A 14892-nucleotide genomic window follows, 5' to 3' on the forward strand; every position below is an offset into this window, starting at 1 on the left:
CACACAATACAGGGCACCTGGCTATTTAAAATAAATGTTAAGGGATTTAAAGAGAGACTTAGACTCCAATACAGTAGTAATAGGGATGCTCCACTTTCAGCAATGGAGAGATCAACCAGACAGAAAATCAACAAGGAAACAGCAGATTTAATTGACACTATAGACCTAATAGACCTAACAGATATCTACAGAACTTTTCATCCTACAGTTACAGAATACACATTCTTCTCAGCAGTGCATGGAACTTTCTTAGGATTGACCTATACATACTAGGCCACAAAGCAAGTCTCAGAAAATAAAAAAAAAATCAAAATCATACCATGCATCTTCTTGGACCACAATGGAATGAAGCTGGAAATCAGCAACTTAGGAATCTCTAGAGTATATGCAAACACATGGAGACAGAACAATAAGCTCCTGAATGAAAACTGGGTCATAGAAGAAATCAAAAGGGGAGAAGTCAAAAAATTTCTGGAAATAAATGACAACACAACATATCAAAACTTATGGGATACAGCAAAAGCAGTATTAAAAAGAAAGTTTATAGCAATAGGTGCCTACATCAAGAAATTGTAAAAGCACCAAATAAATGAATTATCAATGAATCTCAAGGATCTAGAAAACAACATCAAACCAAGCCCAAAACTAATAGAATAATTAGAGAAGAAATCAACAAAATGGAATTAAAAAACAAACAGCTGGTTTTCTGAAAAAATAAACAAAATTGACACACCACTGGACCAATTAACCAAAAAAAAAAAAGGAGAAAAGACCCAAATCAATAGAGATGAAAAAGGAAATAACAATAGATACCACAGAAATAAATATCATCAGAAATTAATATAAAGAGCTGTCTTCCAACAACTTGTAAAACCTAGAAGAAATGGACAGATGCCTGGACACATACAACCTACCTAAATTGAGCCATTACGACACAGAAAACCTAAACAGACCCATAACCAAGACAAAATTGAGTCAGTAATAAAAGCCCACCAAACAAAGAAAAGCCCAGGACAAGATGGCTTCACTGCTGAATTCTACCAGACACTTAAAGAACTATCTCCCATTCTTTTCAAGTTATTCCAAATAACTCAAAGAGTAGGAATCCTCCCAAATATTTCTATGAAGCCAGCATCACCTTAATTCCTACACCTGAAAAAGATGCAACAGAGAATTACAGACCAATTTCCCTGAAAACATAGAAGCAAAAATCCTCAACAAAATTCTAGCCAATTGAATCCAACAACACATCAGAAAGATCATTCACCCAGATCAAGTGGGATTTATCCCTGGTATGCAGGGATGGTTCAAAATTCGCAAATCAATCCATCTGATACATCACATTAAAAAACTCCTGAACAAAAACCATATGGTTATCTCAATAGATGCAGAGAAAGCATTTGATAAAATAAAACACCTTATTATGATGAAAACTCTAAGCAAATTGGGTATAGAAGTAACATTCTTCAAACACAATTAAGGTAATTTATGAAAAGCCTATGGCCATACTACTATTGAATGGGGAAATGTTGGAAGCATTCCCACTGGGATCCAGTACCAGACCGGGATGCCCACTCTCACCATTGCTATTCCATATAGTCCTGGAAGCTTTAGCCAGATCCATCAGGCAACAAAAAGAAATCAAAAGGATACATATTGAGAAGGAAGAAGTCAAACTATCTCTATTTGCAGATGAAATGATTCTATATATAGGGCATCCAAAAACTCCACTAAGAGACTATTGGAAATCAAATAAGAGTTTGGTGAAATAGTAGGATATAAAGTCAATACATAAAAATCAACAGCCTTTGTATACACAGACAATGCCATGTCGAGAAAGAACTTTTTTTATAGAAAACTTTTAATAAATATAAATTTTGAAAGTACAATTTTTGGATTATAGTGGTTCTTTCCCCCATAACCACCCTCCCACCCGCAAACCATACCATCTCCTACTCCCTCTCCCATCCCATTCTTCATTAAGATTCATTTTTAATTATCTTTATATACAGAAGATCAACTCTATGCTAAGTAAAGATTTCAACAGTTTGCACCCACACAGACACATAAAATATAAAGTACTGTTGGAAGACTAGTTTTACCATTAATTCTCATAGTACAACACATTAAGGACAGAGGTCCTACATGGGGAGTAAGTGCACAGTGACTCCTGTTGTTGATTTAACAATTGACACTCTTATTTATGATATCAGTAATCACCCGAGGCTCTTGTCATGAGCTGCCAAGGCTATGGAGGAAGCCTCTTGAGTTCGCCAACTCTGATCTTATTTAGACAAGGCCATAATCAAAGTGGAAGTTCTCTCCTCCCTTCAGAGAAAGGTATCTCCTTCTTTGATGGCCCCTTCGAGCAAAGCAATCTTATACAACAAAGACAAAGCAGGAGGCATCACAGTACCAGATTTCAAGGCATATTACAAGGCAGTTATAATCAAAACAGTCTGGTACGGGTACAAAAACAGATGGATAGAGCAATGGAACAGAACAGAAACACCAGAAACCAACCCAAACATCTACAACCAACTTACATTTGATCAAGGAGCTAAAACCAACCCCTGGAGCAAGGACAGTCTATTCAACAAAGGTGCTAGGAAAACTTGTTTTCCATGTGCAGAATCATGAAGCAAGATCCCTACATTACACCTTACACAAAAATCCACTCAAAATGGATTAAAGATCTTAGAACTGTATCTAGAAAGCACATTGAATACGTTAAAAACTAATTAAAATTAAAACTAATTAACTAAATAAAAAGATGTTTTAAGGCTTTCCCAGGTGATTAAGTATGAATCCTAAACTGAGACCCACTAAACTAAAAGAAAACATTTCTCCAAATGTCACACAGGAAGTGGGAAAGTTCAGAAATGAGTAATAAATGAGAATCATCTCAAAATAACTTATCTTGAATTTTTAAAATTTGGTTTTAAAAAAGAACAAGAAATAAAATAGATGCTATAAATGTAAAACATTATTGTGATATGATAATCATGAATATTCTGTAAACATCTGTGCTTGAGAAGTTAAATAACATATGAATTGCAATTAAAATTATCTACACACACAAAAAAATCTAAATCCACAACCTGATGTCATCAGATTATCAGAGAACATTAGTGAAACCCTGCAAAACATTGGCACAAGCAAGGACTTCTTGGAAAAGACCTCAGAGGCACAGTCAAAACCAAAATTAACATATGGGATTACTTCAAATTAAGAAGTTTCTGTACAGAAAAAAAAAAAAAAAAAAAAAAAAAAAAAAAAAAAAACAAGAAAGAGGCGAGGCAACAGACAGAATGGGAGAAATTATTTGCAAACCATGCAACCGATAAAGGATTAAACCAGAATATACAATGAGATCAAGAAACTCCACAACAAGAAAACAACCCACTTAAGAGATGGGACAAGGGATTAAACACATATTTTTCTTTCTAATATTTTATTTATTTACTTGAGAGGTAGAATTACAGACATCGAGAGGGGGAGACTGAGAGAAAGGTCTACCTTCTGTTGGTTCACTCCCCAAAGGGCAACAACAGCCGGAGCTATGCCAATCTGAAGCCAGGAGCCAGGAGCTTCTTCCCGATCTCCCATGTGGGTGCAGGGACCCAAGGACTTGGGCCACCTTCTATTGCTTTCCCAGGCCATAGCACAGAGCTGGATGGGAAGGGAAGCAGCCGGAACTAGAACCAGTGCCCATCTGGGATTCCGACGCCACAGGCGGAGGGTTAACCTACTGTGCCACAGTGCCGGCCCCATAAACATACATTTTTCAAAAAAGAAAATTCAAATGGCCAGCAGACACATGAAAAATGTTCAGGATCATGAGCCCTCAGTGAAATGCAAATCAAAACCACAATGAAGTTTAACCTTACCCCCATTAGAATAGCTTTCATACAGAAATCAACAAACAACAAATGCTGGCAAGGATATGGGAGGAAAGGGTACCCTAATCCACTGTTGGTTGGAATGCAAACTGTTAAAACTACTAGGGAAGACAGTTTGGAGATTCCTCAGAAATCTGAATCCTATCATATGAGCCAACCATCCCATTCCTCAGAATTTACCCAAGGGAAATGAAAACAGCAAATAACAGAGTTATCTGCACCTCCATGCTAACTGTAGCTCAAGTCACAATAGCTAAGACATGGAATCAGCCTAAATGTCCATCAACAGAAGACTGGGTAAAGAAATTATGTGATATGTACTCTGTGGAGTACTACACAGCGGTTAAAAAAAATGAAATCTGGTCATTTGCAACAAAATGGATGAATCTGGAAAACATCATACTTAGTGAAATTAGCCAGCCCCAAAGGGACAAATACCATATGTTCTCCCTGGCCTGTGACAACTAACAGAGCATTTGAAAGGAAACCTGTAGAAGTGAAACTGACACTATGAGAAGCAATGACTTGAACAGCCCTTGTCTTGACTGTCAAAGAACAGTTTTTTTTTTTTTTATTATTTCCTTTTTCTACTTAATACCATTGGTTGAACTCTTTACATAACACAGAATTATTCATAGCTATATAAAGTCAATTGAAAATAGATCCCAGTAAAAAATAAGAGTGGGAATAAGAGAGAGAGGAGCTGTACAGTTCAGCACACAGATTTACCCCTAAGGGTAAAGCTAAAAACTTGCCATGGGATTCCAAATCCCATTAAGTTGAGTGATACTAATGCCATCTTACGTGTTAAAGTAATGATATTAAGTGTGTAATTGATCATACAGATAGGATTAAGTGTCAAAGGGATCACATAAATAAGACCAAGTATCTGGTAATAATAATAGATAGAATTAAAAAGGAGAGAATGTTCCAACATGGGAAGAAGTCCACACAGCAGACTCATAGAATGAAAAATGCCCTAAATATCACCCTAACCTCAGAATCATCCCTTAAGGCATTTGGATCTGGCTGAAAAGCTCATGAGGGCATTTCAGGCATGGAAAGCCAAGACACTGTGGCAAAAACATACTGTACACGAAGGATCTCCGTGTCTGAGACCCATTAGAAAGAAGGGGCCATCAAAGAAGGATGTACTTTTCTCTGAAGGGAGGAGAGAACTTCCACTTTGCTTATGGCCCTGTCTAAATACTGATGGAGATTGTGGACTCAAAACGCTTCCATAGCCATGGCAGCTCATGTTAAGAGCCTTGGGGAATCACTGACATCATCAATAAGAATGTTAATTGTTAAATCAACAAAAGGAGTCACTGTGCATTTACTCCCCATGTAGGACCTCTATCCTTAGAGTTGTATGTGAGAATTAACTGTAAAAAATTGGTTTCAAACAGTACTTCATAGTTTTTGTGTATGTGTGTGGGTGCAAACTGTTGAAATCTTTACTTAGTATGGAGTTGGTATTCTGTATATAAAGTTAATTAAAAATGAATCTTTATGAAGAATGGGATGGGAGAGGGAGTAGGAGGTGGGATAGGAGTGGGGGTGGGAGGGTGGGTATGGGGGGAAGAACAACTATATTCCTGTAACTATACCTGTGAGATCTGTATTCATTAAATAAAAGCTTTCTTTAAAAAATTAACTTTAAAAAAAGGAATATAGCTGCTCTAGAAAAGTTTGACAGTTCTTCAAGCAAAATTACCATTTAATGCAGCACTTCCACTTTTAAATGTATATTCAAGAGACATAAAAGCAAAAGAAAAACAAAGCAAATGTTGGCTCCAGATAAATAAAGGATTAAATGGAGAAAAGTTACCTCTTGGCTAAGTAGCTATATTTACAGTTATTACTAAATACACATTGATTAACACTTTAACTGAAACTTGCAAAATAATCTTGTGGAGGGGAGGGACGATAAAAGGGTTGTGGGTGGGAGGGACGGTATGGGGGGGAAGCCATTGTAATCCATAAATCGTACTTTGGAAATTTATATTCATTAAATAAAAGTTAAAAAAAAAAAAGAGGTAAGAAGTGAGAGGACTGATATGGAAGAATTAATGTAGTAATGTCTCATTACTACAATAGGACATCAACATTTAACATAAAATCTGAGACATTTGGGGGCCAGCAATGTCACACTGCAGTGTTGCAGGTTTAGCTGCTGCCTGCTACACTACCATCCCTTACGGGCACTGGTTCAAATCCCAGCTGCTCTACTTCCAAACCAATTCCCTGCTAATGTGCCTGGAAAAGCAGCAGAAGATGACCTAAGTACTTGGTCCCCTGCAGCTACATGGAAGACTAGATAAGTCTTTCAGTTTGGCTCAGCCCCAGCCACTATGGACATTTGGGAAGTGAACCAGCAGATGGAAGATTCTCTCTATATATATCCCTCTCTCCTAAATAAAATAAATTTTTAAAAAAAGATTTTATTTATTTGAGAGGTACAGTTACAGATAGTAAGAGGGAAAAGACAGAGAGAGAGGTCTTCCTTCTGTTGGTTCACTCCCCAGATGGCCACAACAGCTGGAGCTGCGCCAATCCGAAGCCAGGAGCCAGGTGCTTCTTCCCGGTCTCCCATGCAGGTGCAGGGACCCAATGACTTGGGCCATCTTCTATTGCTTTCCCAGGCCATAGCAGAGAGCTGGATTAGAAGAAGGGCAGCAAGGACTAGAACCCACACCCATATGGGATGCCGGCACCACAGGCAGAGGCGCCAGCCCCTAAAATAAATCTTTTTAAAGAACCAGATATTTGAAAACAATTTAAATATTTTATTTAGAAATACATGGATAGAATACTATTAAAAAATCTAGTAGATTTTATTAAAAACTTTTTAAGTTTCAAGCTATATACATAGCTTGACTGACAAAATTTGAAAATTAAACAAACCTAAATTTGTTCTCCCCCAAGAACAGTTCTTTTTGGTAGATTTATTTATTCATTTGAGAGGCAGAGAAAGATAGACAGACCTACCCATCTGCTGGTTCATCCACATGTCTGTAGCAGCCTGGGCTGGGCCAAGCTAAAGCAAGGAATTGGATCCAGGACTTCCCTGTGGATGGCAGGGACCCAACTATCTGAACTATCACCTGCTGCCTCCCAGGGTCTACCTTAGTGGAAAGGTGCAATGAGGAGCTGAACCAGGACTCAAACCTGGGCATGCTGATAAGGGATGTAGGTATTCCACCTGGCATCTTAACTGCTAAACCAAACATCCAGTTAATTTATCACAATGTACAGATGACTAACTTCTATCTATTGGATGTAAAGCAGAAGTAATATCTTCAACTCCTGGGTCATACTCTTAAAGAAAACTTTCTTCCCCACTTCCTTCTTAGTGATGGTGGGAGCAGAGCTGCAGAGCTCATTGTCTCAGACAATGAGATGGAAGCCATGTGTTGAGGATGGGAAAGCAATTAAGACAGAACATGAGGGCAGTAGCAATTTCATAGGGCAGAACCAGTACACCAGCTCAGAATTTTACATGATACAGAAAATACAGAAATAGTTGAACAGAATTGAAGTTCCTAAAAAAATTAAAAGAACTGTGTGTTATCCAGCAGGAAATTAAACCAGCACACTGAAAAGCTATCTTTACTCCCAGGTTTATTGCAGTACTATTTATAATAGCCAAGATATGGAACCATCATATGAGCCCAACAATGAAAAAATATATAAAACAAATTTGATATTACATACATATGAAGAATACTAAAAGAATACTACTTGTGGGACATGTACTCTATAGAATACTATACAGCAGTAAAAAAAATGAAATCCGGTCATTTGCAACAAAACGGAGGAATCTGGAAAACATCATGCTGAGTGAAATAAGCCAGTCCCAGAGGGACAAATATCATATATTCTCCCTGATCAGTGACAACTAACTGAGCACCAAAAAGGAAACCTGTTGAAGTGAAATGGACACTATGTGAAACAATGACTTGATCAGTCCTTGTCCTGACTATTGATGTACAACTTAATACTTTATCCCTTTTAGTATTTTTTTTGTTCTAGTACTATTGGTTGAACTCTGTAATTAGCACACAATTATTCTTAAGTGTTTAAATTTAACTGAAAACTGATCTCTGTTAAATATAAGAGTGGGAATAAGAAAGGGAGATGTACAATTTGGGACAAGCTCAAGCTGACTTGCCCCAAATGTTAGAGTTAGAAACGTGCCTGGGGATTCCAATTCCATCAAGGTGGCATGTACCAATGCCATCTCACTAGTCCAAGTGATCAATTTCAGTACACAATTGATCACACTGATAGGTCTAAGAGTCAAAGGAATCACATAAATAAGACTAGTGTCTGCTAATACTAACTGACAGAATTAAAAAGGAAGAGAATGATCCAACATGGGAAGCAGGATACACAGCAGACTCATAGAAGGGCAGATGTCCTAAACAGCACTCTGGCCTCAGAATCAGCCTTTAAGGCATTCGGATCTGGCTGAAGAGCCCATGAGCGTATTATAGGCATGGAAAGCCAAGACACTCTGGCAAAAAAAAAAAAAAAAAAAAACAAACAGCAAAAAACAAAAAACAAAAAACACACCACCACACACACACACCTAAATAAAAGATCTCTGCGAGTGGAAAGAACGGGCCATCCAAGAAGGAGGTACCTTTCTCTGAAGGGAGTAAAGAACTTCCACTTTGACTATGACCTTGTCTAAATAAGATCAGAGCTGGCGAACTCAAAAGGCTTCCATAGCCTTGGCAACTCATGACAAGAGCCTAGGGAGATTACTGACGCCATAAACAAGAGTGTCAATTTGTTAAGTCAACAACAGGAGTCACTGTGCACTTATTCCTCATGTAGGATCTCTGTCCTTAATGTGTTGTTCAATGTGAATTAATGCTATAACTAGTACTCAAACAGTATTTTTCACTTTGTGCTTCTATGTGGGTGCAAACTGTTGAAATCTTTATTTCATATATGCTAAATTGATCTTCTATATATAAAGAGAATTGAAAATGAATCTTGATGTGATTGGAATGGGAGAGGGAGATGGGAGGTTGTGGGAGGGAGGAAAGTTATGGGGGGGGGGGGAGGGAAGCCATTGTAATCCATAAGCTATACTTTGGAAATTTATATTTATTAAATAAAAGTGAAAAAAAAGAATACTACTTAGCCATAAGAAAGAATGAAATCCTGTCATCTGCAGCAACGTGGATGAACCTGGAGTACATTAAGTGAAATAAGCAGGAACAAAAAGATAAATGCCACATGAACTTAGCTCTTTTATGGATTTAAAAAAGCTTCTCTGATAGAAGCACACAATAAGATAGTGATTACTAGAGGCCAACCAGGTAGGGGGATGCTAGCTAGAGATTGGTTAATAGCTACAAAGTTATAGTTAATAAGGGGATAATAACTATAGTTGCACAGTAGGGCAACTATAGTTAATAATATTGTACTTTCTATTTCAACTTAACTAGAAGAGTAAGTTCTGAATATTCTAACAAGAAAGAAAGAATAAATGAGATGAAGAATATGTTGAATACCATCAGATCATCAGGCAGTGTGAACATGTACTGAAACTTCACACTATACTTCATAAATATGTATAAGTGTTATATATCAATTTAAATAACATAAAAGAATATAGAAATAAACATCTATCTTGCTTAAGTCATTTCCTTTAAATAAGTCAAACCAACACAGAAGTCAACCTAAACAAATACAGTAAAGCATCTTGTATGCACAGGTTTTCAGCAAAACAAAGTAACATTAACTTTCTATGAATGCTAAGTCATTCTGTGATGACATATGTAAGCGATAATAAAATTTTACCTTTTTTAACTGGAGACTGATGTTGCTGTTGTTCACTGAGACCTTGAGAAAAGGTTTGCATTCCATTCGTCTTACACTATAGAACAAAAAGAAAATACATTTCTTAACTCAGGTTTAAAACCTTTAAAATAAACTTTTTAACACCCAAAATATTTTTCTAATAATCAAAGTATTAGTCAAGGCATATTCTAGGAATAAAAAATAACCAAACATTTCTAAGTCTGCTCATTAAAAATAACAAAACCATGTTTCAAAACAGATTCACATACCTAATCCGTAACAATGTTTTATCATAATTATATTTTTGAAAAGAAAGCCAAAGGTGAATCATACTTTAAATTGATAAACACATTTATTCAAAATACTCAATAATTAAAGTATTTGCTTTTTCAATGCCATATGAAAGTAGCCCAATACCTTGGAAATAGAAGATAGGAAAAAAAAAAAAAAAAGATCCATCCAATGAGTCAAAGAAAATGAGAAACACTGGCAGAGCTCAATGTTCTGAAGAGAGGTAAACGTTAGCCCAGAGTTTTCCACTCTACTTGTTAGACTTTATTTCTTGCAAGACTGGCAAAACTAATTGATGACATGTAAAAAGCCCATTTTTAAAACTCCTTTTTTTCTGATTCCATGCTTATCAAGAAATATTCTGATTATAATCTGGTTTCCCATAAGGCAGGTAATACACCAGCTATACCAATAAAGAGAACTTCAGAGCACAATACAGCAAAATTTCTTGTAATAAGTGGTTTTCTGATTTTACAAATCATTTTAACAGACGTCAATACAATCTGCCCTTGAGGGATGATCTCTTCTTTACTACCAAAAATCAGTGTGCAAATAGCCCCTAGATAATTCATATAGATTTCCTGAGAGACATATATTCTAAAATTGAACATCTCTGCTCCACCAATCATTGTATTATCAAATTATATGTCATTCCTTAAATTTCTGCAAATACTTCCAAGGTAACACTTTCTAAAAGCAGAAGAACTAATGGATATAATTATATATGCTACTGAGAAAATAGGGTAAGTCATCAGAAAAACAAACAAGTTTCAGCAGCATTTTTAAACAGAGATAAAGTAGAAAATGCCAAATATTTTGGCTCACCAAATTATATTTATTTCATTAATTATAATGTGGCATTCTAGAGATGTTTCCTATACTTGAAAATTTTAGCATATACAGACATAAGCTCTTAACACTTAGTTTTTAATACAATATAAAGTCATTTAATTAAAGTATCATATGGTATAATGTAAGGCAAGCATTATGATCATCATCTCAGCCAAGGAAAGTAAGGACAAGAAGCGTTTGAGATCAACTCAAAAATACATGTCTGCAAATAATTCATAGGGATATGTATATTTATTTTAAAAGTACATGTTTCAATATTTTTACATCAAAGTAACCAACTTTTAACCTCATATTGCCACAATTTTTTTCTAAGTGTCTTTGTAGATAAGAGATTGTTGAGCTAGGAAACTCAGGACTACCACATGTAGTTATGAAAGTTGTGTATCTAAAAGGCACAATTCATAGCAAGGATATTGTAGATTTCCTAGTAGGCAGCAAAGTATACCATTATTAAAAAAAAAAGTATTAGTTACATAATTTCCACTTTGTCTCCTAATACTTTAAACATGATAAATGAGTAGCAGTGACCCTGTAGAACCCATTCATTAACACAGGAATGCCTATGACATGATAAGCACTTTGTTTTGTATCAGAAATGAGTACAAAGTTAAACATCTCACTGCAATATTATCTTCACACTTGTAAATTAAAAAGTAGACAGAAAAATAAAATACCTATTCAGTAAAATTTCAGAAGCTCAAAAAATATACAGAAAGTTCAATAGCAGTATTAAGGATATTAAATTGGCTTTGAAATATCAGAAAAGGCTTTACATAGGATGTTGATGCTTAAGCAGATACTTGAAAAACTAGCAGAATGCATGTTTATTGAGGAGCATGGGATAATATAGCTAGTTCAAGAAATGGAAAAAGATTATAGAACACTCCACAAAATAGCTACTAGATGTATTAAGCGAGTTTAACAAGGTCAACATACAAAAAGCATTCTATTTCTTTTGAAAAATTTTTATTTATCTGAAAAGCAGAAAGAGAATTCTCCCACCCAATAGTTCACTCCACAAATGCTCACAAAGGCCAGGCCAAACCCGAGAGCCTGGAGAACTCAATTTGGTCTCCTCCATGAATGGAATGGTCCCAACTTCTCAAATCTTCCCTGCTCCCTCTCAGGGTATGCACTGGAAGTTAGAATCAAGAATAGATTGGACTTGAATGCAGGCATTCTAATGGGATGCAGGTATCCCCCCATCTGAATTACTTCATCAAATGCCTGACCATTTTAATTTTTGTTTATTAATTTGAGAGAGGGAGAGAGTGAGTTCACATCCACGGGTTCACTCCAGAAATGCTCACAATACACAGGGCCCGGCCAAGCCAAAGCTGGGGTCCAGAAACTCAGTCAGGGTCTTCCACATGGCTGATAGAGACCCAAATACTTCAGCCATCACTACTGCCTTGCAGGGTGTGTATTGGCAAGAAGCTGGAATTAGGAGTGGAGCAGGGACCTGAACCCAGGAACCCCAACGTGAGATACAGGCCAACTGTATTTCTATATCCTAGCAACCAACAGGTAGAATTTGAAATTTATGTAACATGTCCTTTCCAGTAGTATGAAATATATTTAAAAACTAAAATTTAACAAAGAATGCTCAAGACAGCTATGCTGGATACATAGAGATATGCCAGGTTCACCAACAATATAACTCAATATTGTTAAAATGTCAATTATTTCTAAACTATAGATTTAATCAAAACTCAATAAACATATTTTATAGAAATTGGCAAGCTCATCTAAAACTTTTGTGTAAATGCAAGTGACCTAAAACAGCCAAGACAAATTTTAAAAAAAAGTAAAAATGAAAAGTCATGATCTTTCACTGATTTCTAGCAACAGTGGACTCTAAAGTGTGACTCTGAAATAAAGATACTTTAATCAACAGAATAGTTTTAAAATAAATTCATGTATTATAATATATTGACTTTCCATAAACTCTTATGATTCAACAACAAAGACAACACAAATAAAAGACACTAGCAAGATAAAAGTTCACTCAAAGGAAAGAAAAAGAAAACTACAAATGTCAAACTCATAAGATGCTCAATCTCATTAGTCACAAGGAAAATGTAAATTTAAAATGAGATATGACTATTCACACATTACAAAAACTCACAATACTAATGTTGGCAAAGCTGTAAAGCAACAGAAACTCACAAACACTGCTAAGAATGCAAAGCTGTAAAACCACTTTGGAAAACAGTTTCCTATTATACTCTATAAAGCTAAATAAATGTATATGACCCATCAACTCCTCTCCTAGTTATTGTATATGTATTCACACACACTTGAACATGACAGCCTGTCACAGCAGCATTAACAGCAAAATACTCTATATAACCCAATATCCATAAATTGATGAATAAGCATGTTGTATATTATACAGGATACTACTTCATATTAAAAAGAAACTGACTATAGACATATACAACAACATGGAAGAATCTCAAAAGCACTATGCTGAGCAAAAGGAACCAATACCAGCAGTGGGCCTTGCGGTGCAGTGAAGAGCCCATTTGAGACACCTGTGTTCCATATCCCAGTATGTGGGTTCAAGTCCCTCCTCAACTTCCAATTCAGCTTCCTGCTACTGACATCCTTGGAGAGAGCGGGTGATAACTCAAGTACCTGGCTTCCTGCCACCCACATGGGAGACCCAGATAGAGTTCCAGGTTCTTGGCTTTAGCCTGGTCTAGACCCAGTAATTATGGGCATTTGGGGAGTGAACCAGCACATGGAAGATCTTTCTCTGTTGCTTTTCAAATACACTTAAAAAAAAAAAAGGACTATATATGGCATGATTTCATTTATATCAAATTCTCAACATTCAAAACTAACCCAAGGAAAGCAGGTCAGTGGATATGTGGAATAAGAAGGAAGATAAGCAATTCATGCAAGTGGCAGGGTTGAATGTCTGCAAATGGACATAAGAACACTTTGAGGAAAGATGGAAATGTTCTACATCTTCATTCTGGGGTTTGTACATAGGGGAAAATATTTTTCAAAATTCATTGAAGGGCTGGCGCTGTAGCGTAGCAGTTAAAGCTGCCACCTGCAGTGCCAGCATCCCATGTGGGCACAGGTTCAAGTCCTAGCTGCTCCACTTTTTTTTTAAAGGTTTATTTATTTATTTGAAAGTCAGAATTACACAGAGAGAGGAGAGGCAGAGAAAGGTCTTCCATCTGGCGGTACACTCCCTAATTGGCCACAATGGGCGGAGCTGCACCATTCTGAAGCCATGAGCCAGGAGTATCCTCCAGGCCTTACCATGTGGGTGCAGGGGCCCAAGGACCTGGGCCAGCCTCTACTGCTTTCCCAGGCCATAGCAGTAGCAGAGAGCAGGATCAGAAGTGGAGCTGCTGGGACTCGAATCAGCACCCATATGGGATACCAGCTACCAGCACTGCAGGTGGTGGCTTACCTGATAGCCACAGCGCCGGCCCCTCTTCCACTTCTGATCCAGCTCTCTGCTATGGCCTGGGAAAGCAGTGGAAGATGGCCCCAGTCCTTGGGCCCCTGCACCCATGTGGGAGACTAGGAAGAAGCTCCTAGCTCCTGGGTTCGGATAGGCCCGGCTCTGACTGATGCGGCCATTTGGGGAGTAAACCAGCAGATGGAAGACCCCTCTCTCCATCTCTCCCTCCCTCTCTGCAACCCAACCTCTCAAATAAATAAATAAATAAATCTTTAAAAAAAAAAAAAAACTCATTGAACAAATGAGTCCCAGGTGCTTTGTTGGCCAAGGGGGTTGTGGTGACAGACCTCTGTCTTAGGTGGTCCTCAAAATATGAGAGGACTGAGGCATCTGGTTTCCCAGGTATATAAAACTGAGGCAACTTGCAAGACCCACAGTAGGGCTTCTCCATAGTCAGCTAGAGGCTACCAGAACTGGTTTGCTCATGAATATACAGACTTAACATCTGAGACTGTTTCATGGCACTTACTACCCCAAGCATCCTCTTGCACTCCATGCTGGCAGGAACCTCCAGCCTCAATTAACACAGTAAAGTATGTA

General features: G+C 37.1%; 1 protein-coding gene across 3 annotated transcripts in view; it reads right to left on the bottom strand.

Annotated features, from left to right (window-relative positions):
* The window catches only part of C6H8orf88 (chromosome 6 C8orf88 homolog), a 35061-nt gene that overhangs the window by 7283 nt on the left and 12886 nt on the right, over positions 1-14892 (bottom strand). For all 3 annotated transcript variants that reach the window (XM_008255721.5, XM_070075837.2, XM_089335508.1), the window contains one exon: positions 9723-9798. In XM_008255721.5, coding sequence (XP_008253943.1) covers positions 9723-9798 — 76 coding nt within the window. The remainder of the gene's footprint in view (positions 1-9722; positions 9799-14892) is intronic.

This window comes from Oryctolagus cuniculus, chromosome 6 (assembly GCF_051225735.1).
Source record: "Oryctolagus cuniculus isolate XC-2025 breed Fujian yellow rabbit chromosome 6, ASM5122573v1, whole genome shotgun sequence".
NCBI classification, from domain to species: Eukaryota; Metazoa; Chordata; class Mammalia; order Lagomorpha; family Leporidae; genus Oryctolagus; species Oryctolagus cuniculus.